The sequence below is a fragment of the Macrosteles quadrilineatus genome, unplaced genomic scaffold, assembly GCF_028750875.1.
Source record: "Macrosteles quadrilineatus isolate MER2022 unplaced genomic scaffold, UCM_ALF_1.0 Scaffold_2__2_contigs__length_208266976, whole genome shotgun sequence".
NCBI classification, from domain to species: domain Eukaryota; kingdom Metazoa; phylum Arthropoda; class Insecta; order Hemiptera; family Cicadellidae; genus Macrosteles; species Macrosteles quadrilineatus.
Genome location: NW_026542595.1, coordinates 34,265,205 through 34,292,695, shown reverse-complemented (window position 1 = coordinate 34,292,695; position 27,491 = coordinate 34,265,205). Strand labels below are relative to the sequence as shown.

At 38.1% G+C, this 27,491-nt stretch overlaps 1 protein-coding gene across 2 annotated transcripts in view; it reads right to left on the bottom strand.

The window, feature by feature from the left end:
- LOC128988056 (protein hobbit) overlaps nt 1–27,491 on the bottom strand; it is a 69,765-nt gene that overhangs the window by 24,477 nt on the left and 17,797 nt on the right. For both annotated transcript variants that reach the window (XM_054409239.1, XM_054409240.1), the window contains exons 11-25: nt 19,627–19,952; nt 19,044–19,231; nt 18,334–18,459; nt 17,221–17,407; nt 16,459–16,624; nt 15,961–16,083; nt 15,607–15,726; nt 13,874–13,998; nt 13,252–13,424; nt 12,122–12,286; nt 11,365–11,565; nt 9,841–10,168; nt 8,862–9,082; nt 7,908–8,050; nt 6,877–7,095 (exon numbers count right to left, since the gene is read on the bottom strand). In XM_054409239.1, coding sequence (XP_054265214.1) covers nt 6,877–7,095; nt 7,908–8,050; nt 8,862–9,082; nt 9,841–10,168; nt 11,365–11,565; nt 12,122–12,286; nt 13,252–13,424; nt 13,874–13,998; nt 15,607–15,726; nt 15,961–16,083; nt 16,459–16,624; nt 17,221–17,407; nt 18,334–18,459; nt 19,044–19,231; nt 19,627–19,952 — 2,811 coding nt within the window. The remainder of the gene's footprint in view (nt 1–6,876; nt 7,096–7,907; nt 8,051–8,861; nt 9,083–9,840; nt 10,169–11,364; nt 11,566–12,121; nt 12,287–13,251; nt 13,425–13,873; nt 13,999–15,606; nt 15,727–15,960; nt 16,084–16,458; nt 16,625–17,220; nt 17,408–18,333; nt 18,460–19,043; nt 19,232–19,626; nt 19,953–27,491) is intronic.

Below are 27,491 nucleotides of genomic sequence, written 5' to 3'. Positions count from 1 at the left end.
TGGTTTCCATGGAAATAATTGATTGTAAATAAACTAATACTAAAGAAAGAAAGTTGATACAATTTTAACTCTTTATTTATTCTACATTTATTAACTTAAAACTTAATTTAAAGCAGGAAAACCAAACATAACTTTACTTATCCACGGATATCACAATATGGTAGCAGAGCGTGGTTTCCTGCTTTAACTTTTTACAACTTTCTAAACTTAACTTCTTTACTCAAAATTTTTACAACTTCCAACTTTGAACTTCACTTTCCCGAATAACTAAGAATGACTTCAAGATGGGACCTTCGATTGAAATCTGCCTTACTACGACTGAAGACTTATACTACTGATACAAATGCATTCTTGGAGACTACAGACTTAACAGAACTACAACTTCAAACACGACTACGGACTTTGACAAGCTTTGTAAAGAGAGTGGAAGAAATTCAAAAACGTTTGGACACCGAGCCTATTACTGAAGATGGACAAACTGAAGGGCCCACCACAGAGGACGACTTCATAAATACTATGATGGACTGTGAGGAGGTGCTTGCACAGCTTACGGTAAGACTAGATATTTCTCAAACTAATAAGTCACAGGCAACAGTGCCTGATACGTCTACCGTTCAGCCAATACCAACTATACAGCACCAGTATGTTCAACTACCAAAGTTGGTATTACCAACCTTCCAAGGGGACATGCTACGGTGGCAGGAGTTTTGGGATAGTTTTGAGTCTGCCATTCATAGCCACCCCACACTCAGTTACGTTGACAAATTTAACTATTTGATTGCACAATTAAAAGGTGACGCTAAACGTTGCATCGCTGGACTCCCCATTACAGATCTAAACTATGATATTGCTATTACCTTGTTGAAAGACAGATTTGCTAAGAAACAGGTAATAGTGAATTCTCATTACTGTGCCTTGAGGGATATGCCACCTATCAAGTCCAGTGACACGGTAACACTAAGGCGAGGATTTGACAACATTGAGAAACATATGCGTTGTCTTCAAGCCTTAGGTGAAGACGTTACTTCTAACTACTTTGTTTCTCAAATTTTCAGTAAGCTGCCCTATGAAATTGTTTTGAAAGTTGAAGAAATGAATATTTCTGGGGAATTGGATGTTAAAACTTTGTGCAAATTTGTAAATAACTTAATTTCGATTCGGGAGAAAGCAGAGCAACTGACGACCTCAACACCTAGCACTTCATCTTACTCTAATAGTTTTGTTACTGTTCCCAATCCACAGGCGGACACTAAGAGGTTGACAACTACCCACTCACTCGTGGGAAACGATAAATTAAATTGTATTTTTTGTGAAGGAACACATTGGAATGACCAATGTACAAAATATCAATCTGCTGAGGCACGTAAGAAAGCAATTCAAGGTAGGTGCTACGTATGTTTAAGTAAGGGACACACTGTGAAATTTTGTAAATCACATAAAAGGTGTGTTTACTGTAAACAGCAGAATAATCACAATAGAAGCTTATGTACCAAACAGTTTCCTACAGACCAAATTTCTAGAAACACCATCAAAGTAGACACCCGATCAACTAATCATGCCAAAGCTTTGCCTGCAAGTAACTTCAACCCGAGCAAGGTAAATACCGAAGAGTCTGCTTTAATTTCTATGTCGGAGAGTGTTATTCTTCAAACTGCAACTATTACTTTGCGTAATGCTGATACTAAACAAGAAACGCGTTGTGGTGTTCTTTTTGATAGTGGTAGTCAGAGGTCTTATGTGTCCAAAGGTTTGGCTTCTAAACTGAGTTTGAATAGTAAATATTGTCAATCATTGTCTTTATTTACGTTCGGCAACCGTGAATCTAAAACTGTTGAGACTCAAGTAACAGATGTTCGATTACTGCTGAACGATGACACATGTATGGATATTATAGTAAACATTGTTCCACATATCACTGGGAAGGTAGTTTCTAGTACCAATATCAACTTAAATACAATTGCTTCCTCCTATCCCAAATTAAAGTTAGCAGACGGCCAGTTTACTTCACAAAATATTGATCTATTAATAGGGAACGATTATTATTTTGATATCATTCAGGGTCAGAAGATAGAAATTTCACCAGGCTTATTCTTAGTTAATAGCAAATTTGGTTGGATCGTAACTGGTAGGCATAACGATAACAATGATCATTTCCCTCTGATGTACGAGTCATCTTTTCTTACTCTAGTAAAACCCAACAACTTATTTCCTAGGTCACCACAAACTTTAAAGCCAGATATCAATATTTGTGAAGGTGACGACATCAAAAACTTGTGGCAATTAGAGACTATTGGTATTAAGGATGACCCACACGTGAAAGATGATGACATCGCATTGATTAAATTTAATGAGACTGTTAAATTTGAGAATGGTCGTTATTCAGTTTCCTGGCCTTGGAAAGATTATCCTCCAAATTTACCCACAAACTACAATCTTTCACTCGGTCGTTTGAAATCTTTAACAGATAGACTTTCAGACAAACATAATCTTCTATGTGAATACGACTCGGTAATTCAAACCCAATTGAAAGACGGTATAATCGAGCGAGTGAGTTTTTCAGACAGAAACAATGGAGTCCTTCACTATATACCTCATCACCCTATTATCACTGAGTCGAAAACCTCAACTAAACTTAGGATAGTGTATGACGCGTCAGCCAAAACCAGAAAAGGCAACAATAGTCTTAATGATTGTCTTTACCGTGGACCTGTAATTTTGGAAAACCTATGTAGTTTACTTTTACGTTTTAGAATGAATGCTATTGGAATTATTGCTGATATTGAGAAAGCATTCCTTCAAATAAATCTTCAAACTCCAGATAGAGATGTAACTAGATTTCTGTGGCTCAAAGATCCTTTGTCAGCACCTACTAAGGATAATATTGAGGAGTATCGATTTTGTAGGGTTCCGTTTGGAATCATATCCAGTCCATTTTTACTCAGTGCTACTGTTTTTCATCATTTGTCAAATTATGAACTTGATAATCTTAATGAAAGGTTGAAGTCTTCATTTTATGTTGATAATGTGGTTACCGGATGTGACACAGATCAAGAGGCCACAACACTATTTACAACTGCTTCTAGTTTGTTCTCTGATATTAACATGAACCTTAGATGTTGGTCTTCAAACTCAAAGACACTAATGACACAAATACCAATGGAAAAAACTACAACTGAGAATCCTACTGATGTTAATGTTCTTGGATTAAGATGGAACACCAATCTTGACAATCTTCACATAAAACCTGTTAACAATGACAGAAACAAACCTATTTCAAAAAGACAAGTTTTAAGTACTATATCATCCGTTTTTGATCCCTTAGGGTTATTATCCCCTGTAACACTGAAGGCTAAAATCTTTCTCAAACAGTTGTGGGAAGACAATTTGGATTGGGACGAATTACTAGATGAGCCTAAATGTAGGGAATGGAATATTATATGTGATGATATTATTAAAGTAACTGAAGTTTCTATTCCTCGATTCGCAGGATTACGAGCAGATCATGTAGAGCTCCATTGTTTTACGGATGCATCAAAGGATGTATATTCGTGTGCTGTGTATATCAAATTAATTAGTAAGGAGAATGTCAAAGTGACTCTCATGTTTTGTAAAAGCCATTTAACTCCAAAGTCAAAGCCGAAAATTACCCTTCCAAGACTCGAACTTTTAGGAATGTTGATTGGAACAAGAGCATTACGTTTTGTGGAAGAATCCTTAAAATTTCCTGTTGTAAATAAGATACTGTGGACTGATTCACAATGCGTGTTACTTTGGATTAGCACAACAAAGCTGCTTCCTAAGTTTGTGGAGAGAAGAGTAATGGAGATCAAAACCAACACCGAGACGCAATTTAGATACGTTCCTACTGACGAAAATCCAGCTGATATGGCGACTCGAGGTAAAACGGTGGATAATCTGAAACACTGCAATGAATGGTGGTCAGGTCCACAATGGCTGTCTTGTAGTCAAGACTTGTGGCCGGATTGGTCTTCTGATTTTAACAAGCCATTAACTGAAGACGATATGGTTGAACCTATTGAAGAAAACGTCGTCACCTTGACTACAAAGACCGAAGACGTGAGTGAAACTAGTAGTCCTTTTGGCATAGATATACAAAGGTTTTCATTACTTTCGAAACTGATTTTGACAACAGTTTTTTGTAAAAGGTTTATAAGTGGATGCAGACGGAATAAACAACCAAATCATGTTATTCCTACATCTGAAGAACTCAAAGATGCTCGTTTATCGTGGATCAAACATGTTCAAAACACTTGTTTTAGTGAAACACTAAGTAATATAAGAGATGGTAGGTATGATAGATTGCAGAATCAACTTGGCCTATTCGTTGATATGAATGGACTTATCAGATGTAAGGGTAGGATCTCAAATGCAGACCTTGAAGAATATTGCAAGTTCCCTATACTTCTACCAAAGAACGATTTATTTACTCAACTGCTCATAGAAGAGTGTCACTGTAAGATTTTTCACATGGGAGTGCAACAAACTCTCTCGGAACTTCGGAAATCCTTTTGGATAATCCATGGCAGAGCTGAAGTCAACAGAGTTTTGCGAAAATGTTTGAAATGTTTAAAATACGAAGGTGGACCATACAAGCTGCCCCAAATACCCTCGCTTCCAACAGAACGGGTGACTGAAAGTATACCTTTCCAATTTACAGGACTTGACTACTTTGGCCCTCTCTACATTAAATCCTTTCAAGCTTCTAGAGTTGAAGTTTCAAAAGTTTACGGTTGCATATTCACCTGTTTAGTCACGAGAGCTGTTCATTTAGAGATCACCAATAACTTGTCGTCAGAAGAATTCTTACTATCTCTCAGGAGGTTTGTGGGAAGAAGAGGTACTCCGAAGAAGATTTACTTGGACAACGCTACTCAGTTTAAGAAGGCTTCCTCGTTCTTGAATGATATGTTTGTTGAACATCTCGATACACCAGAATTACTGTCTTATGTAAGTGAAAACCACATCGAATTTACTTACATCCCAGAGTTTGCACCTTGGATGGGAGGAATGTACGAGAGGTTGATATCTTTGATAAAGAGATGTTTAAGAAAGAGTATTGGTTCAGTTACTCTGACTAAATCACAACTCGACACTGTGATGATTGAAATAGAAGCTGTTGTCAACTCAAGACCACTAGTTTATGTATCTTCCTCAGATCAAAGTTTGACTGACTTTATTATAACTCCTGGCCACTTCCTTCACTTCCATGGAAAAAATGGTTTTGTAAATAGTTTGAATGAATGTCAAGAAAACGACATGGAGTTTATTTCTAAAGTGACTGAATCGGACTTATTAAAGATGTGGAAAAAGGGAACCAACAACTTAAGGGGAGTCGCTACTGAAAAACTACCAATTTTGTAAAAAACTTGATTTTTTTTATTATTTTTTTATCTTGTTCTATGGATTGTAAGGTTTCAGAAAAACATAACATTTGGTATAATATATATTTTTTTCACTGTGAAAAAAACATTTGAAGTGAAGCGCGCACACCTCTTTTGGGGCATCAACTAGGCCTAGTATAAACCAACGTATAAACTTCAACCGCTGTTTTCCGCAACTTTAAAATTTTGTTTTTTTATATATATAAGTTCTTATAACTTTTAACCTATTGCAGCTATATGAATGAAATTTTTACCACACATTGTTTATACTATAAAACAACTTTCTGTGCATGGATATTGTAATTGGGTAAATAAAAGTACATGAAAAAAAATTTATAAAAATTTATAACCTATAAATTTTTCAAAAACTTATTTTTGAAGCCATAACTTATAAACTAATTGAGAAAATAACATGAGTATGCACAGAAAGTATGTGCTTTCCTTGCTCTTCAAAATAAGATATCGAACAATAAAATTGGTTCAGTAGTTAAATAGTTATAAGAGATTTAAAAAAACCCATTTTTTCCCGCCAAAAAACTTAAAAAACTCTAAAAAGTATGTAAATTTTTTTTTTTTTTACTTTAACGGCAGTAAATCTTTTTCTAAGACTAAATGAACTTAAAAAAGTATATATGATAATTTTTAAAAGGATTTTATTAAAAATCACTAGTTTCAGTAGCGACTCCCCTTAAATAGCTTTTGGAAGATTTGGAAGAAAGACTATCTGTAGAGTTTAAGGGAGAGAACTCGACATAATATCAAACAAGGAAGAATTCTGTCAACCCAACATCCACAAGTTGGTGATGTAGTTCATGTTCACGACACATTACCCAGAGGGACATGGCGACTTGGGAAAATAGAAGTCCTTAACGTCAGTGCTGATGGAAACGTAAGAAGTGCCAAATTAAAGTTAGGATCTGGGAAATACATCACCAGACCTATTAACTTGTTGTATCCCATTGAAGTCTCTGACGTGAATTCCGGAAAGAAAAAAGGGGCCCAGAACAACTAACTAATGATGTGGGAGTGTGCTGACACAGCTGGTTTTTATTTTTGGTTTCCATGGAAATAATTGATTGTAAATAAACTAATACTAAAGAAAGAAAGTTGATACAATTTTAACTCTTTATTTATTCTACATTTATTAACTTAAAACTTAATTTAAAGCAGGAAAACCAAACATAACTTTACTTATCCACGGATATCACAATACCTGTTTAATGACCTGTTAATACATGTACAAATATTAACAGACAGAATAAAATCTTATGTCTTATCAAAATGTTCTATTCTCCACACATCTCAGACTGCCCACCTTAAGCTATGATTTTTTAATTTGAAACTTAACCAACCTGAACTATTCATAATTCAAAATTTACAATCGGATTGAATTTGTAATTTCTTATATATTTATCTGCCAGGCCCGTATTGATTTATCAATTTAGGAACAGGACTACATTTATACTCAAATTACCTTGGTCTTCATAAATGAGTCGAAAAGAGCAAATGCCACCTCCCTGTTGCTCATGGTCCACGCCCCCTTGAGGTGATGTACGACAAGGCGATGTGTAGGGTTGCCCTCCCCCGGCCCACCTCGTCTCTTAGCTCCCAGCGCAGACGCTTCTCGGCCGTAAGACACCTTGCCTACACTCAGACAGTAACACTTCTCCACTGGGTTGCAGAGTGAGATGGGCTACAACAGAGAGGAAATAACACAGTGGAAAAGCGAGTTTCAGATACACAATGGTTATTTCCAATCAGCCTGAGAGAACACACTTAAATGTATTTTCAAAAGACAGCCATGTTGTACTGGATTGAGATAGAGACCTCTTTGCTGATATTCATCTTATCTAATGGGGCTTAACATTTAAAGTCTTTTAGCTGTCCCCAAAAGGGTCTTGTATAAAATTCTGATACCAAAAAGTCCACTTTCATGCCATATAAAGGTGTGCAGAGTTTAACTGGATATTGTGGTAGCCAAGATTACCATCAGACTTGTCAGTTGATAAAAATATGGTTGAAGGATGGATGAAGAAGCACCCATATATCCAACACATATTTTTTGTGTGTTTGTATTTGTTTGTTTTTACAATATGTTTATTGAGCAAACTTTTATTGCACTATTCTACTAACAATCCTGTCTACCCCAAAATCTTTAAAATCTGGCCTAACCCTCTTTAACAAATAAAGATATGACCGTAATTTTAAATTTAATACTCAAGAAAGTTTATTTATAACATTAATTTAGAAAAGTAAAACAAGGATTTTTGTTTAGATATACCATTTTAAGACCAACATTGGTTTATGGCACATAAAAAATTAGATTGTTTTTATTATTTTTCAATAATGCATTTAGTTTGTACACGGTAAAGGATGTGAGAGTTAAAAGTCATAAATAAAACTGACATTTCAATTATAAAGAATATAAACTATCAAGGACCAAGCATTTTCATCTCTCCTGGATGTGTTCTGAAACATGAGTTAGTTGTAAAATAGCTATATCACCTCTTCTCCACTCTCCTCTCTTAGAGCACTCTTGAGCCAGACCTCTGCATCGTTGAGTTCACAAGTCATGTAGACGATGGACCACTCTGGCCTTGGACGATGCTTCAGTCCGTCGTCTATAGGCACCAGCGTCAGTGTGTGCTCTGTCACCGCAAAAAAATAATGTTTGTTACCAACAATAACCTTGTTTCTCTTCAATCTAGTTATAATCATGCAACCGACAGTACTATAGTAGGTACAGTCAGATATCAATACTAAAATTTAGGTGTTTCTAACAAATACCTTTTTCAAAAAAAAAAAAAAAAAAAAAAAAAAAAAAAAAAAAAAAAAACTATGAGTTTAATCCTACAGTAGGCCTATTGTTTTTTAAAACGTCGGTGGTCTATCTTAACCTTGCATTTGCCTGTATAAATAATAGATCTTGGGTGTGTGCAACAAGTATGAGAGTGAACTTTACTGATCAAATTTAACATCGAGCATAGCACCAGGACGTGAACCCTTGACATCGCTGCTATGGATTTGTAGTTCATTACAATACTGAATGTGGCAGGAGTTTGTCAGACTTAATGAAATACTCGGTCTGAAGAAACAACTTTTTGTGTGGTACCATTTGGTTGCATGAGAAAGTAACGAAAAACTTAATTAATTCAAGGTCAAAGGTGTAATATAGAGCAAAAAGCCAGGATTTTGAGGTTTTTTTATATGAGAGCACGATTATCTGAATAGGGAGGAATTCACACTAGTACAAAAAACCCAAAAAACTGTTCTGTATAAGTGAAAGGGGTTTTGTGTTTCTTGTGCCAGAGTAAACTCTTCCCCATTCAAGTCAGCACACTATTGCAACAAATAATCCCTTAATAATCATAATTCTGAACCCTAAATGATTCTGAGATAATGATATAGAGCAACTGTGTAGAGTTGCTAGCAGCTAGTAAACCAGTAGCAAGTGCTGACCAGAGCTTGACGATATCCTCTGGCCAGTCAGTTCCAGGCCTCTCTGCATGGCAAAGCTCATCCAGTAGTGGATGTGGAAGCGGTGGAGAGCCAGTGACAGGTGGATGGTTCTGTAATGTCTACTGAGAGGGATCTTACGAGGCCGCAAGTTGTTGAAGATAGGGCCTCGTCTGGTAGGCCGTGTCACACCAGACAATATCAGCTTCAGGTTCTCAAACCACCTGTAACACACCTTCATGAATCTAACTTAATGTGCGCTGTGTGAGGATTTGAACATATTTGAATTTATAAAACATTTAGTGATACTCCTTTGATTCTGAAGCGAAAAGAAAAAGTGATTAAAACGATTTGTAAAAGCTAGAAATGCAAAGTTCTTAAGGTAGTAATTCAAAATTATTGAGGGAATTGAGGAATAAGTTTATCAGGATCAGCATTAACGTAATGCACAAAAAATGTGACTACGCTTCAGAAAGGGCAACTATCAATATTTTGTAAACCACAGGCAGAGGTATGGGAAACAGGACACCGCTTCAACTATAATCTGCTGCCTTATCTTGTGTATTGACTATACTGTACTGCTTAAGATAAGTAAAAATATATTGTGCTTATAAATATATATATATTTATATCTAAATATATAAATGTTAGCATAAAAGAGGCACCGAGGTTTTTTTGGACCAAGACAAAGGGTGGAAAATAAAGCTATGTACAGTACTATGAGAAGACAAAGCAAACAACTTGCAATCTGTAGCAAGAAAAAAGGACTATTTCCACAAAATTCTAAAAAAATACTAATACATTGCACTATTCTCTAAAAATTTTTAAATATAGTGATCATTGTTATTGTGTATAATTTCTAAACAACAACAATTCAATACCTCCAAATTTAAGGATCTTGATCGGCACACAGCAGGTAGGTATAAAGTTTAGAAAATCCAACACTATAGGTACACAGATCAGCAGAGGATTTGTCTATTACCTCAATGTGCTTCCGTAGAGGAGCGCCACAGGACAGTCCAGATCTGATGACTCATTGTTGGACATTGGTTTGGTCTCAAGAGACAGGGTCACATTTAGGTTCTGTGAGCGGAAAGCTCTGAAGGAGTCGTGCACCTGGTTGCTGGAGTACTCAGGCAGCTTGTCAGGAGCACAAGGCATCACCGAGTGATGGTCGTTAGGATTACCCAGACACATCCATGTCAGTTTGATGCTCAGTTTCAGGTTGGGCAGATGTAGCAACCGACAGTCATCATATTTTGAGGCCGTCCGCACCCAGATGTCAAAGTTACCCTTGAATACTACTTTGGCTGTAACAGAACAATATTATTTCTATAAGCAAAATATTTGGTATTATTATATAACTCTATGTGGTATGAAATAACCTATATTTTTTGTAGAATTTTATTTTGAGAATTATGACCAATAACAACAGAGAGAAATAAAATGTTTTTCTTTTATTAAGAAAAGCACTTTCTTTCAAGGTCCGGATCAATGAATTTAAGCTCAAATGTTTTATATGATATTTATAGATATAAATGATATGATACCATAGTTTCAGACTGCTAATAATCCGAAACAATGCACATTAGGTTACCAGTTGGATCCTAAGATTGGTAGCCTTTGATGGGTTTAAACTGGACTTAGCTTGCTTTGATTATTGGGCTTATAATAAAATGTCTTGCCTTAAGAAACAGCTCAGTCAGTAAAAGAGCTACACAATACATCTACCTCACTACTTCTATCAATACACACCCTTAATTTACATTGGAGTTGAAACACAACCGTTTTGTTTCCATTTTAATTAGGAATGGTAATAACACAAATTTTGTAAGTAATATTATTTTTATAATTTCTTGGTTGTTTATGAAATTTAGAGATAGGCGGGTTCTGATAATTCTGAACATTTTTGGGAAAAATTATTATTTTCAATCATCGGGACAAGATTACTGAGGATTTTTTTGATACAGAATTATTTCCAACCCTCAGCGATTCTGCTATGTTATAACTGAAAATGATGACGTCCCCGCAATGGTGGCGCCGTGATTGCAGGACATGTTAACGATGGTACCATGATCGCAAAACATGTTAATGATTGGGACATGATTTTGGCTCATGTTCGCTTTTGAATAATGAGATTGAATAAGATTTTAGAGACTTGTATTCTGAATTAAATGATTTAATACACTGAATTAAAACTGAACATAAACAAATACCAACCGCAGCTGATGCTAATCTTGCATATTTTATAATGCAGTGATAGTTGGTTTAAACAGTTTTACAACACAAGTGATTTTTCACAGCTAAATTGCACTAAATATACTATGATTTTTAGTTCTGGTTAATAGCTTTTGTTACATACAAAAATATTTACCCATTTTTGGGTTTTTCAACAGATTGATTTTGCTTGTCATTACTGAAATGTGCAGTGCATGAATGGTTACTCAAGAATTGTAAAACAATCTTTTTTTGCTTGGAGACAAATATCCCGGGGCGCTGGACCCACCATTAGTCCAGTCCATGACAACATTGCTCCAGGTAACCTCCATCTCCTCAGTGGTGTTGTAAGGGTCTAGACTAGCATGCAGCAGTACAGTCAGCTGGTGTATCTCCATAGTCAACTGTCCATGTATCAACAGCCTCATCTTGTCCCAGAATGACAATGGAGGACTGGGGTCTAGCGAAGGCCTGGAGATCTTCTCAAAACCTGCATCATAATAAAATTGTAATACCTTTTTATCAGTTATTGATAGTTGGATGAAAATACAAACAATGCGGCTTAAACACGTAGAAAACAAAACTAATGCAATAATGAACTTCCTTAGAGTTTTAAAGTTGATGAAACATATCATGGAGTTTTTTTTTACCGAAAGAGGTTGGCAGCCTAACCTAGTATTTTCTTGCCTACAGGGGCGTCAATGGCCTGTGCGTACTGACATACTACGCAAGGAATAAATGTTAAGTCGGGGCACGAGGATGTGAACCAATTTTTATCTTATCTGAGTTGATTTGTCAAATGATTGCAAATCCCATTCAGTTGTTTTATTTAGATACCCTCATTGTCCAAGCACCTGATAAATACCTGCAAACTACTCTTAAAAGGGGTACTTCAGCCAATCTCTTACAATGTGTTAGAGTGAACACATTGCTGGCTTGTTTTTTACAGTCTGACGTGCTTCCGACTGAGCCTCCGACTCACCAAAACTTCAAACGTTTATACTTTAGCCAATAGAATTTACACTACAAAAACAACTCAATCTTACTGAGGTTGCACTGAGCGATGACAGGCTCCCAGCAAGGTCCAAAGGCGTAGCTGAAGTGTTCAACTTCACAGTTGAGATCGTGGTAAAACTTCAGAGAAGTCATACTTCTCTCAACTTCAACATGGCCCCATGGCTCACCAAGTTCAATTAACACTTCTCTCTTCGCTACAAAAAGGCAAATTCAAAATAGATATACATATTACCTGGGGTTAAATTATTCTAAATATATCCTGCCACTTCATGCTGTGAAAGTATCGTGATATAATCCAAAACATTGCATTAAAATATTTCTTAACTCTTAAAAATTTATGATTAAGGAACTTATTTCTTGCCAATGAAAAAACAAATACCATGATTCATTTAAAAGAAAAGCCAAGAACCAATCTGATTAAAGAGTTTTTTTTTCAAAAAGATGTTATCTTCAATCTACACTCGGAAGAAGCGCTATACTAAGAAAATCAGTTTTATGTGTTTGACCTTAATTGTGTATCATAATAGATGATAAGAACACTAGGTTTCTTTTTAGCTACACTAGCTAAATCTATGCCTAAAAAGCTTCTGTTACGAAAATTAAGTGATTCAGACCAACATATTCATATTCAAACATCTTTATTAGTCATGTACATTGGTGGTACAGTGAATAGTGTCAGAATACTCATGGTGGAAAACTCATTCAAAATGAATATAATGCTAGATTTATTATGATGTTCTTTTAGAATTTTCTTGAATTTAGATAGGTTTGTTTCTTTTTATGAATTCAGGGACAAATTTTAGAAAATCGTTACCAGCGTATGAGGTTTTTTTTTTCAAAAATGGTAATTTGTTAGGCTGGACAAACTCCCTTCTCCTCCTGAAATTATAATAATGCACTGAATTTATTTTTGCTCAGATTAATTTTTTTTTGCGATTAAGAATTGTTTCATACATATATTGTCCATAAACTGTAAAAATTTGTAATTTCTTAAAATTTTCTTTTGCTGAATCATCTCGTTTAAGCTTAAGCATAATTCTGAAAGCCTCTTTTTGCCGCTTCAGACGCTACAGACTACAACACACACTTACAAGACTATACATTTAACCAATCCTCCTAGATATAACTATTATTGAATGTTCTAGTAAAGATAAATCACCTCTTCTGTTCGGCATCTGCTCTGCCCCCACCAGTCGTCCCCACATGTGCAGCTGGCCAATGTCTAGCCAGGGCTGGGGGAAGTCCCTCAGTTGGAACTTCCACTCTGTACAGCTGGCAGTCACTGAGCGACACCACAGCGTTGTAAACTCAACCCCCTCCTCAGGCCACGGTCTGACAACAACAAGTGTAAAACATTAAGTAGGTGTAGGAAAACTTAGTATGTGTGGGAATAGGAGATACCAATTTTGTCATTGTCATGGAGTGGCTGTCATTGTAGAAAGCGATGGTTGAGGCCTTTTACTGGAAGATGGGTGGATGGGGGAATAAGGATAGTGGAACATAACTACACAATATAGTATGTGTAGGGATGGGAGTTGCAATTTTTTCGTGGAATGACTATACCACAGAAGGAGACGGTTGGGGCTTTTTCTTGGAGGATGGGTAGATGGGGGATTGGGTTAGGATTACACTGATTATTATATAGTTTATATGTAATAATGGGAGGAAGAAAGTTTCACAGTTTAGCGGGTAACCTGCTTTAATATAAGACTGTTATTCAATCAACAATCATTAAACCTTTGGTCTTTACAGTACATAAAATTATCTTTGTTTCAACTCACGTGTCACAGTCAATCTCACTCATAACCCTGGTCACATGTTCTGGTCCATGGATGGATGGATCAGCTAGTGCTAATATCTCTACATCAGACATGATCCAGGCAAACAGTCTTGTCCGAGTCCCAGCCTGTTTATCAAAGGGTTATTGTTAGTTACCTATCTAAAGTTATGATCAAATTCTTTGTCACAGTAATCTGATCTGACTTGGACGTGAATTGGTTTAAACTTTTACGTTTCTATATCATCCACAAAGATATGTTATGGAAGGGACAAAATAATTTCCCGTCCCTTCCTGAGATAAAAATTGCTGTCTCAAAGACCCCTAAATGTTACATGGTTCAAACTTCATTATCTAAAAAAAGTTTACTAAGTAATTATTTTCCTGGCTCCTACAGAGGCTGTTCCTGCAGTAAGGGAAATATTGTATCAATTCCCTTACCAAGATAAAATATTTTGATTCAACTTTAGCCGTTTAGGATAGTGATTTCATATATTGTGTTTGAAGGAGCATCATATTGCTTTGTTCACATAAATAGTTTACAATTTAGTAGAACGCCGTTTGGTTATTTAGCTATTTATTCATAACAACTCGTTATACAGTCCACTTTTGTCATTTATTGTAAATTGGTTAGTTTTTATTTGCCGAAACATTAGTACAACTCGCACCACAACATTACCTACAACGCTACAACAGAGCACTTTTATGATTTGATAAGCGGTTTTGCGTTTTCAGACATAGTTTGATAAAAGTCCAATGTATAGCAACAACCAAATAGAACAGTCAACTGTGTGTACCTGAGTTTACTACTTGGTTCACAAGATCAATGTGGTATGACTTATGATGCAAACACAAACATTTTTTAAAGAATGGCAACAAAAAGGTGAATTGAACATTAAATGGGATTATACAGGGTTAGTAAAAAGTGTGGAGACCCCCTGTTATTTTTATAACGGCCCATACTAGAAAAACTAAACTCGGCACACCATTATGGCATTTATGAAGTACTTTTTGTGCATAACCGCCACTTGGTGTTCATGGGCGATAATGTAAAATGGGGGATTTTGGGGGAAACTAAATAATTTCAAATACAAAGACCCATCGAGTGACCCCTCATTTTGAAGGTCCTGGTAAAAGAAAACCAACAACACAAACTAGAGGTCTCTATCTCAGTTCAGTACAAACATTTTTGAGTTTCCCCCAAAATCCCCCATTTTGGGTTTGGTAAGCAAGTGGCTATTAGGCTTAAAAAGTACTTCATAACATGCCAAAAAGGTGTGTAGAGTTTAGTTTTCCTAGTGTGAGCCGCTACAAAATTTACAGGGGGTCTCCAGACTTGAAAAGCTGTAAGTTAAATTCAACTTCTGAGAATTTCAATTGGCTGCCATTTTTACTGGATTGAGATAAAGACCTCTAGTTTGCGGTGTTGGGTTTCTTTTACCAGGACCTTCAAAATGAGGGGTCACTCGATGGGTCTTTGTATTTGAAATTTTTGAGTTTCCCCCAAAATCCCCCATTTTGGGGATGTACACCAAGGTACGGTTATGCCCAAAAAGTACTTCATAGCATGTCATAAAGGTGTGCCGAGTTCAGTTTTTCTAGTATGGCCCGTTAAAAAAATAACAGGGGGTCTCCACACTTTTTACTAACCCTGTATATCACAAGAGTTTAAATCTTTACAAACTTGAAATTAAAGTCTAAAACATTCAAACAGATAGAAGTTATTTAACAATTTACCTGTTTCATCTGACGACTTCGCTGCACATAGATTTGAGAGTTGAGCTTATTAAGATTGCTGTAAAGTTCCTCAACTTTTCCAGCTGGTAGTGAAAGTCTATCTTTATACAGCTGAGCGACCTGTAAACATATAACTCCTTAACAAGTTGATGATGCTAAATATGATCAGTAATGTTTTTGTTGATTACTGCCACCATCTATAACTGCAGTAAAAATAATCTTATGGGATGTATGAACAAAACAATTCAAATGTCCTCTGACATATTTACGGTTATTACTGGAGGGATTTCTCCTTCTCAGTATTGAGGAATGTAATTTCCATAGAAATGTCGGAAAAATCAAAAAGCTGCTTACCTTGGCTTCAAGCATTTTTTCTCTTTTGAGACTTTCCTTGTACTCGTCTTCAAGAAGTTCATAGTTGTCTCGGAGTTTCACTTCAAACGGATCATCACTCATCTCAAATAGAAAATCATGCACCTAACAAAATGCAACCAAATATTATAGGTACTGCAAAACATTTCATTATTTTGAATAATTAAGTAAAAAATTATGAATACATTAAAAACACATCTATTAGAAACATGTTATTGATCAAATGAGTTGAATAGAGATTTATGGACCTTTTATTAGCCTAAGGTTAAAGGTCATAAAATCACAGGTTTTCATTGAACTATTATTCAAGAAAATTCTTTTAATACAAAATATAATTTTATTTTTTTCTCTTTTTTATTAACTAGAAATTTTAATAATGACCTAGCGGAAAGAGAATAATATACAAAATAAGCACTACTACTCAAATATGCTGATATTGTTAAAAGTAATTTTATAAACTTAGCAAGTAGGCCTACTTACTTTGATTACCAAATCAGAGGGTAGGGATTCTGGCTGAGTTTTTGATTTATGTTTCCGATGAATAATTTTCAACCATTTTACAATGCTGATAAACTCTTTCTGTACAGCATCAGTGAAGTTGTGTTCATATGGAAAAATTGCCTTTAGAGATTTAATAGAAACACCCCTGAAAATCCATTATAAGTTATCAACAAATTGAACTCAGTTTATTTTCACTAATGCATCATTATTCAGTGATACAAAACAGAACACATAACACTTTATAAATTACAACTAAATAATGTAACACAGAACAAGAAATATTTATTGTACAAAAATAGTTTTAAATCTTGTGGTTGCATAACAATTTTAAATTGCATGAAGACCAGATCATTGTGCAATGTAGATTGGGATTCATACAATCTGTTGTATATTTAATAGATTTGAATATGTTACTTACTTAATACCAATTTCATTTCAGCTTAACACCACAGTTTTAAAATCAGACTAACATAGATGTTAGAAATAGCTGGCAGTGCATGAATTTAATTAGTATAATAATTGTACAGCATTGAAGGCATGCTAATCTCTGTTCCAAAGTATGTTTGTATTATTAAAAAATAAATGTATTTCTAGAAGAATAAATCAATATCAGCGAGTTTCAATATTTGTTGGAACTCTGTTGTAGAGGGACTGGTTTTTTTCACAATATCTTTGTATACATATTGTAATGCTTGTTAGAATTTCGTACAAAGCTTTGTGATGGTTAGATTCTTAACTCACCAAGTTTTGTTCCATGGCAGTACAAAGCCATCAGAATTTGCTCGTTCCACTTTGACAATTTCACTGTCATGAAGCCTCTTGACGACGAGTCCGTCAAAGGTGAATATATTTGCCCCGTCAACCGCAATTTTGAGCGAGGAAGACTCCAAAAGGCTGTCACTTTCACTGCTTGTGTAGAATATGTCATCTGGGAAAATAATACAATGAGTTATTTAGTTGAATTAGAAGAGAATTTGTTTACTATTACAAGTCATGCGAGGAATGGACAAGAATTTAAAATGGGAGAAATTAATATATTTACAAGTTGAAAATCACTCGATACTTGGGCGAACAGGACTACTCTAAGGCATCTGTTGCCTTAAAAAAAAAACCTCATAAATTTGGTATGGATCTAGCTTAATAATTTAAAGTGTTTTCCAGAGAATTCAAGGAAAATCATCAATATTCAGTACTACTATTGGAACTTTATCTTAAGCTTCATCAAACCACTTTATATTTAGGAAAAACTTTGAAAATATTTTTTAAGGAATCCATTATTTTTATCATTTAATACGTTCACTGTGCATGACAAGTAATCTCGTCACCGCTAGCGTTTTCCAGTGGTGCGTGACAAATATACTTGTCAAAGCGCAGTTTACAAACTATTGCTCCAATGGGAGGTTAGCCACTGCCGTGAGAAGTTGTTTTGCTTGCCGCATAATGTGCCAGTGTTGTACTTTAATCTGGTATAATTCGTTTTCAGATCCAACTATTTTATCGGTGGTAGGGATTGTTGGAAATTTATTGTAGTGTTAAGTTTAGGCTTGGATCTAATTACATGCAATAGAATAACAATAATGAATGTACTGTAGCGTTGTTTAACCAATCCATTAACTGGCAATGGATTACTATATTGGGGGACTCCTTTAAGCTGCAAAAATCCAACTAGGCCTAAACGAGGCAATTCACATTTGGCAAGAGTGTTCACGTTCTCTTCCATTTTTAGCTTCATAAAAGTTGGAGACAGGGTTGAAAAGTAGTGGGGGGGGGGGGGTAAAAAACGATGCTGGCAACAGGAGCTAGTTGGAGACCTAATTGTACAGACAATGCTCGGACACGTACATACACATTTACCTGTTGTAAACATAAGATTGTGTTTGGAAGACAAGATCAAGTTGCACCTGAGATGCGCTTTCACCTGCACCTGCAGTTTGCTAGGTGTCAAATCTGTTGGCTGGCTCACTGTCTCTGACTGCTCTTCTAAAACATGACACAACAGATTAAACTTAAGCCTTTTAGATTTATCACTTTAAGGGGAAGACAATTAACTTTAAGAAGTGTTTATGTCCACTGACCTGTTTATGACCTCCCCGACTACTCTTGTTTCACTTCAAAACTGATAATATACATGTCTTTCCTTATTCTTTTTAATAGCTTTAAATTATTACAACCAAATAGAACCATTGTATTTAAACTAGGGCTTGTCTCCTGGTAGCCTAGTATAATCATATCGTGAAGCACAAACTAATAAATTTACCCTAAAATAAAGAATACACATTAGCACTGACAGATCTGCTGACTTGCTTGATTGGCCTTCAAACTATTTGTTAGCAGAGTAATTAATAGTAAAAAGAACTAAAGAATCATTTTGAATGTCAACCTTACCGGTAAACAAGGCAAACATATTTTTTTTTATAGTAAAATCAATTATTTTAGGATATATCAGGCTAAACACTAGCTATTTTACAGGTAAAAAAACAAACAAACAGTAAAATATCTTAAACTAACCGTTAAAAAAAAACTAGGAGTAGGAAAGTATAGAATAACCAAATACTTGAGCTCACCCGAAGTAATCAAAGCATTCCTTAGGGCCTTCATCTCCTTGAACAAAGTGAGGATCTTGAGGTGAAGATTGGGGCTCCAGACTGCCTCAAACTCATGTGAGAACTCCACAAGCCACATGTTGTCACTGCGGTGCCACTCAGCACGCGCCATTTTGATGTGACCACACGCCAACTTGATCTCTTCTGACCTGTATTAATTTATATCAAACTGGATTTTATTTTTTTCCTCTCGCCGCAGGATTTGGAGTAGCCTACTGTGCTAGCACAAACAGCTCAGTGGTCCACATGAAGACGTGTCAGTCCACGTGTTCTTTATTTCACGACAAAACCCAAACTAACCCAAACTATCAGTAAAAAACTAAGAATAATGTTCGAACTGACTCGAGACTTGACTCAATTTACTCTAAGATCCATTGAGTTATTTTTTTAAGTGTATGTGCAATAGGCTACTTCAAATTTACAAGTAAGTGGGAAGCATTTCTAGGTACTTTTGTGAATATCTAAAGGTGAAAAGAAGCTGTACAATATTTGTTTGAATTTTAAATATTTACTCCTTTACGTATTGATGTGTTATTACCATTACCTGAGACAAGTGAACTGTGCCTTGGTCGGTGACAAGGACATGAGCTTGGCCCCCTCGACTGTCACAGCTATCTTGGAGTGTCTGGTGTCCATGGTAGTCTTGTCAGACCTCACCACCAGACACACCTTCTTGTCAGTGATGAAGAACAGGTTTGCATTGGTGATGTTGATAGTGGAGTCTACCTGTAGTGATATGGGCAGTGAGGGGGAGGAGGGAGGTGGACGAACACCTCGTAGACTCTGGTAGTCCCTGAGACAGGTGTGGCTGTGCAGCAGTAACTCTGCCAATGGAGGACTCCACTCCAGCCTCCCATGGTCCAGCATGCCCTGTGAAACAACATTCTCAACTAGTCATCTCTCTTTTGGCCTGAACACCAATTGAAAGGGTATGAAATTACACTGTTGCAGCAAACAAGTAAAAAAAGAAGTTCAAGTTGAAATAATCCAATAATAACGATTTGGCTTGGTGAAAACTGTAATTTCTGCCACTAAACAAGGAATACCAAATTAATTGTTATGGTTTAACTTTAAAAACCTAAAACACAAAATTTAGTTTTGTCAAAATTTCTAACTACAGTATACAAAACAAGCAATTTAGGCCTTACATCCATCTATTTGCTGCTTGAAGGGAGATACTGGATAGATCGTTATAACACAATACAATGGTAGAGACTAGGGATGGACGAGATTGAATTTTTAGTTCGAGACGAGACGAGACGAGATTTTTTATTTCTCATAAAATTTCGAGACGAGATCGAGACGGGATTTCCCTTCTCATACACAACGGGAAATGCACGTTCAAAATTTTTACCTGATTTTGTAACATTGTTAGATGACTGTTTAAATACAACAATAATGATAATAGGCAAGAATATTTACAATCTTTTATTAAAAAACATCAGCAAAACATTTTTTTATTAATCACGCCTAACTTATTAAAAATGCCTACGATTAAGAAACATAGTGATATCAGTTGGGATAGAGTTCAACTTATCCTAAAATAAAATAAATCATAAAATAAAAGCAATATTAATTTTTATAAAATAGTTACTTGTTTTGACTTTTTATAGTAATAAAACATTCCTCACACTGCTTACACTTAACAAAACTTCTCAAATGTTATTAAAGTAATATTATTAAAATAATTAAAGTAATATTTACATTTATAGAATTAATTAAATAAGAACGCCTTCGCAAAGGAAACGCAACTACAACACGCTCCTGTATTGCGGGTATTGCATTGACTTTCTGCAGGCGTTTTTAATTATTTTTTTATTTATTTTTTTTTTTTAATTCTCGTCTCGATAAAAATCTCGGTCAAAAAAAAATCTCGTCTCGTGTAACGAGATTTAAAATTTCCCGAAAATTTCCCGAAATTTCGAGACTTGACCATCCCTAATCCCTAGTAGAGACACACACACACTCTCTATGCACCTGTATGTCCCCCTTATTACCAGGGACGTAACTAGGCTATTCAGCACCCGGGGCAAACACCTATTTTGGCGCCCCCCCCCCCCTCAATTGGACTGAAACTAATTCCTTAGGTACAAATGATGATAGAAGAGACAAGGATTGATGTGCTTCTTTTTTTCTCTCTTTAGCTCACCGCAACTGACAGTTTTTTTGGCATGACTATTATTCAAAACACGAAAATAATATTGCTAGTAACACGCAAAGAAACAGCACCGCAACCAAATTTTGTGTCCTGAACCACTGATTACGAGTAGAATGACGTATGAACTGTTGTAAAGTACACTAGTGCACAGCATACGCAGTTAGTCAAGATCAGATGTGTTGTATATCGATGGGTCAGACCAGCGAGCGTCGATGTGTTAGTGTTGCGTGTTTGTGGTATGTGTGAGTGTGGTGACTGGTGTGAGGGATGGGGAGCTGAGGGGTAGGTAGTTGCCGAGGTGGAAGTGTTCTGACGCTGCGCCGGCGCCGTCCTAGTGAGCCGTGACTATTTCCACCAGGCGAATGTCACAACTCATATTCAATGGTTCAAGTGTTTTTTTTATAGTAGGCTAGTTCAGTGTGTCGTTTTGTTACTTCCCACGACCCCGCAAAAGGCTGTGGGTTTTGGTTCTTTTTACTCCCACCGCCAAGCACTTCAGAGGTTGCGAGACGTCGGAATTGATTACTTCACTGAAGTTTTTTATCCTTTTCAATCTTCTACTTTTAGGATAATAATGTGCCTTTTAGTTTTTATTCTTGGCCGTTAGTGAGAACTTTCTTCATGGAGTAAACCATTCGTGCCACCGGCACCTTGATGGGGCCCATGTGAACTGTCAACCCGTGAGGAGGACTAAGCTGGACATGTTCTACCACGGCAGAGGGGAAGTTCGCAACAACCTGGCTGCTTCTTGTACGATGGCCCCCTCTCCGCCTCGCTCGTTTTCTCCTCCGGTGCTGAACTTCCAGACCTACCCCTAAAGACAAACCGCAACCGCAAGTTACCACTAGTTTGTTGATTGTTATTTATTATTAGATTTATTTATTTTGAGAAAAGAAGAGACTCCCATTATTGTTGTTATAGGCCTACCGTACAGAGTTTATGTACTGTTATTGCTTTTTAAATATTTATCACTTTAGCTAGCCTACTTGTTGACCTTTTTTTTTTAATTTTATAATTTTATTAAATTTTCTCTTAAATTCCTTCTGATTTTGGGGCCCCTAAATTTTCTATTGTTACCCAGTTCTAAATACAGTATTAAGAAGACTTTTATATTTATTGTTATATATTTTTATATTTATTGTTATATTGTTAATTTAAAAGAATTTTTAAGGTAAAGGTTAGTAAGGTGTTTTAGCCTATTTCGAATAATAAAAGAAATCACTGTAAGTCAGCAAATTAAACGGGTATCTAAATTTATTTAAAGTTTAATTGAGAGTATTTAATTCATGTATTGTTGTTGATTTTTGTTGTTGTGTTCATTTAAATGTTAATTACAGCTCGTTTCTCTCAAATGGCGTGTTGTTCTTGAACCTCCATCCATGGTTCTCATTTTGTTAAGTAAAGTTTTGTGAGCCGCTCCTCGGGCCTGCGCATGGATCACGCTTCCATTTCGTTAGTCTGGGTGCAGGCACGAGGGCACGGTTCATCTGGTAGCAGAGCGTGGTTTGCTGGTTGCGTCCTGGGTGCCTTGTCGTGAAACTTGGTTTCACGACTTGGACACTTAGAGACCCGATCACTGTCCGCGTTCTGATTTGTTTTGAAGGGCCGTGGATGGATTGGTTTCTTGGAAAGTTCTGGCCTGGCAGTTTTGGAAAAAGGTCTTGTTGTTGTCGTGGTGGGGCGTAAACACATTTCATTCGGAGCTCGCCCTTGGGCCGAGGCACCGGGTGGAATCGGTGGTAATGACTTGCATCCTTCGGGAGCAAGAGTGTCAAAAGCATGGTCATGTTTAAAAAAAAAAAAAAAAAAAAGTTTGTGTGTACACCCCATCACACAAGTGTTAGGTGTTGTCTAGTGTATGTGTCGGTGTATGTTTGTGTGTGTGTACGTTCGTGGGTCATTTGTTGTTGTTTTTTCTTGCGGTACTTGCGGTATGAATGGGCAGGTTCTTCTTTTGGGCCCCATCAGGTGCGTAGGCATCAACGTCCAGAAGCCTTAGGAATTAAATTTCTGTGTTTGTTTTGTGAAAAAATTTTTTGTCTGTTGTCTTGAGTCAAGTACTGGTTGAGCCTCGGCATGGCGTCAATTGTGCCAGAATATTTGAGGAAGCCGGAGCTGGTGTACGAGGTGCGGTCCCGGGGGGAGACTCCTGGAACTGATGTACGCACTTTGCGTACACAGTTCAGACAAATTGCTAGCATGCCTCAAGCTTGGGTTGAGTCTCTCAGTTTGAATGAGGATCTGGAGGCATGTAAAGAGAGGATGGAAGAGCTGAGTGGGGAAATTGATAGTTGGAGTAGTTTGCCTATGGGCTCAGCTAAGGGTTCGGCCATCACACAGCTGACGCACTGGCGTAAGCGTCTACTCTTGGTTTCAGGGCAACCTGAAATCCAGGATGAAGACAAGAGTTGGGTGGAGGCCAGAATCCTTGAGCTGGAAGGTATTTTGGAGAGTATTAAGGCAGGAAAGTCTGTCAAAGAGAAAGTTGAAATTTTTGAAGACAACCGTTCTTCGGAAATTTCAAACCAAGTACCAAGGTCAGTTGATGATGTGACTCCAGTGGGTACCCCCCAGGCTCCGCCTACGCCAAGTACACTGCTCCAGTTGCCTGCAGATGTTCAAATGTCAAATGCAAATGTCACACCATCCCCCTCTCACACGTCCACCTTGGCTGCGGCTACGCTGAATGTCCAGTCCCCATCTCCCTTTCCTTCTCAAGTCCATAGTTCCCCTTCCATCTCTAACTCCTTTGGCAAACTCCCCCATCCCCTTGCTTCTGTCCTGAGTGGTTTCCAGCCGGTGGACGGGTTAGATGTGAATGGTCTTTGTTTTTTTCTGGAGAGTGTTTTGCGCATGCGTGAATACCCTGGCATGTCAGACGCAACTTTGATGGAACTCATTGCTCCATACTGTCTGAAACCGTTGGGGGACAGATTGCTTGATTGCTTGCGCAGAGGCGTCAGCTTTGATGTTTTTCATAAAGAGGTTTTGGAGCTTTTCATGCCCCGTCGGGTCATGGAAAAGCTGAAAGTTGAGAGAGTTTTTCGTCCTCAGCAGCCAGCCGAGTCTCTCAGCCAGTACGTGGGGGACATTCACACGGTGGAAAGGGTCTTGCGTTTGGGGATCAGTGAGCTTGAGCTCATTGACATTGTGCTTCAGGGGTTGAAGCCTGAGGAACGCTCCCGTTTGGTTTTTGCACCACGACCTTCATCGTTTGCGGATCTGGACAGACTCTCCATCCTTTCGAGATCTGTCCAGGACGCTGATTTCCAGAGAGACCAAGCGGTGGGGCATCTTCCCCTAGCTGGTCATCATGCTGTCGTAGCACCCGTGGGGTTGGGTCCCGAACCGCCGCAGTGGCAGAGGCAGCCCGTTGTTTGTTTTGGTTGTGGGCAACCAGGTCATATTCGGCGGCATTGCCGTCAAGGTGGAAATTTTGGACGTGGTCCAAAAAACTAGTTTGCTCACAGGAGGAAAATTTGCCCAATCCTTACTGTGAGGTTGTTGGTGTTAAAGTTAAGGGCAATAATTTGAAAGTTGTCTCAAGTAAGTCAAAGTCAAGGCCTATTAATGTTTCTGTTGCCTCCCCTTCTGGGAGTGTTGTGCCTGTGACTGAGCCTCTGCTGCGGGGGATTGCGGGCCTTGCTTCCATGGGCGTGAAAGCGGCGCGCTCAACTTGCCCACGTCTCAACATCTTCATAGGTTCCACGGTGCAGAAGGCCCTAGTGGATTCTGGGTCAGCCCGTTGCCTCATTTCCCTGTCCCTTTTTGAAAAACTTGAATCGTCTGGGCTTATCAAGCAAGTTGAGCGAAAAACCCCTATCTGCTGGACTGCGTCAAATTCACCCCTTCCCATCATCTATGAAGCCCGTTTCAAGTTCAAAATTGAACATTTTTCTTGGGTTTGGAGTTTTTGGGTGGCAAAGGACCTTTGTTTCCCTGTCATTTTGGGAGCGGATTTTATCAAGCACACTGGCCTAATTTTGGATTTAGGCAGAGGTCAGTGTTTTTTCTGATTTGCGAGACGGGTATTGATATCTTTTGCTGATGAAATTGGTGGTGGTGCTGCGGTAGTTGAGCCTGAGATACCCAGCAAGCCAACAATTGATCCGTTAGGGCATCTGACTACTTGCGAGGCTGAAGCCATCAGAACCTTGTGTTCTCGTTTCCCAGATGTGCTGACGCCAAAGCTTGGAGTCACTAACCTGTTAGAGTACGAGATTCGTCTGACAGATACCCGTCCCGTTCGTTCTCACCCATACAAATTAGCTCCACCCAAAATGGAAACTCTCAGAAAAATCATTGACGAACTTCTGGAAAATGGTGTCATTGAACCTTCCCGTTCGAGCTACGCTAGTCCAGCTTTTCTCGTCCCAAAACCCAATGGCAAGTCCCGAATGGTTCTGGACTATCGCAAATTGAATGCGCAAATTGAAATCGACTCTGTGCCTCTCCCCGATTTGCATTCTGCATTTAATTGGTTCGGTAAGGCCAAGTATTTTTCTGTTTTTGATCTGAATCAGGCCTATCATCAGATTCCTTTGAAACCTGAGTCTCGACCTCTCACTGCTTTCTGCGTCCCGTGGAATTTGTATCAGTTCACAAGAGTTCCGATGGGTCTTGCTGTGGGGGCCCAGACTCTCACCAGACTCCTTGATTCCATCTTTCATGATGTCAAGTTCAAATTTGTGTTCAATTACCTCGACGATCTCTTGGTGTACAGTGAGAGTTTCGAAGATCACCTGATTCATCTTGAAGAAGTCATGAGTAGATTGAATAGGGCTGGCCTTACCGTGAATCCTGACAAGGTTAGTTTTGCAAAGCCGGAAATTTCGTTCCTTGGTCATCTTATCTCTCATAGAGGCGTCTGCATCGACCCCGCTAGAACCCAGGCTATCAGGGAGTTTCCTCCTCCCAGAGATGTCAAGGGTATTGCTAGGTTCATCGGCATGGTAGGTTTTTACCGACGCTTCATACCCAATGTTGCTGAATTGGCGGCTCCTCTCAATGAGCTTCGGAAGAAGGGCACCAAGTTTGTCTGGGGTGAAGCGCAGCAGACGTCTTTTGACCTTCTCAAGGAGGCTATCATGCAGCCCCCTGTTTTGGCGATGCCGGATTTCAATCAAAACTTTGTCCTGCAAACAGATGCTTCCTCCGTCGCAATTGCGGCTGTGTTGTCACAAGAGGTGGATGGTGTTAGGCAGCCAATTGCGTACGCCTCACGCACCTTGAGTCCCTGCGAAAAGAAAAGCTCTTCTGTGTATGAACTCGAGTGTTTGGCTGTCGTGTTTGGAGTCAATAAATTCAGACGCTTTTTGGAGCACAAAGAGTTTTTATTGGAAACCGACAACCAGGCACTCTCGTGGCTTCTCGCACATCCACGCCAGCTTGGGAAAATTGGTCGTTGGGTTGTCCAAATATCGTCCCTTAAGTTCCAAGTGCAACACGTTCGAGGCACTCAGAATGTGATTGCGGACACACTATCTAGGATGTACCATTCACCCGACGATCATCCTTCTGACCAAGAGCAACCGGGTTGTGCCGTGCTCTTGGAGTTTCCACTCGCCTTTTCTGATTTCATTCCCCATCAGCTGAAGGATCCTGAGCTGGCAAAGATCATTGGTGAGCTTCAAAATGGGGGAGCCCACCCCCCATATTTTCTGTCCCAGGGTGCCCTTTGCTGTCGCGCTCGACAGCGAGGGAAACCTAAAGTTGTGCTGCCTAGTCTTCTAATCCCTATGGTCTTTGAGTATTTTCATTCTTCTCCTGTGGGTGGGCATCTAGGTATCCACAAGACCATTGCGAAGGTTAGGGAAATGTTCATCTGGAAGGGTATGGATCGATCGTTGCTGCTAGGGTGCGTTCTTGTCAAACTCATTGACGACAGACAAGACAACGCAGTATGCTCATCCTCATACTGTACTCGCTACGCACAAGTTTATACGGACCGTTAACATGATTTGTAAACAGTACTTCCTTAACCTTATTTAAAAATAAAAAATATAATGATTTTCTTTTGCATCACAAGACAGATTTAAAATATTTTCAACAATTTTTGTTTGAAAAAATCGGTGCCCGTGTTTGCGCCCCCAACAACTGGCGCCCGGGGCTCATGCCCCGCATGCCCCCCCCCCCCCCTAGTTACGTCCCTGCTTATTACGCTACTGATTTAACTCTTTACTTTAAGTTTTAATCATTTCACCAAAAATTGATCCCAATAATGGCAATGATTGGGGATTTGGTTGAATAAG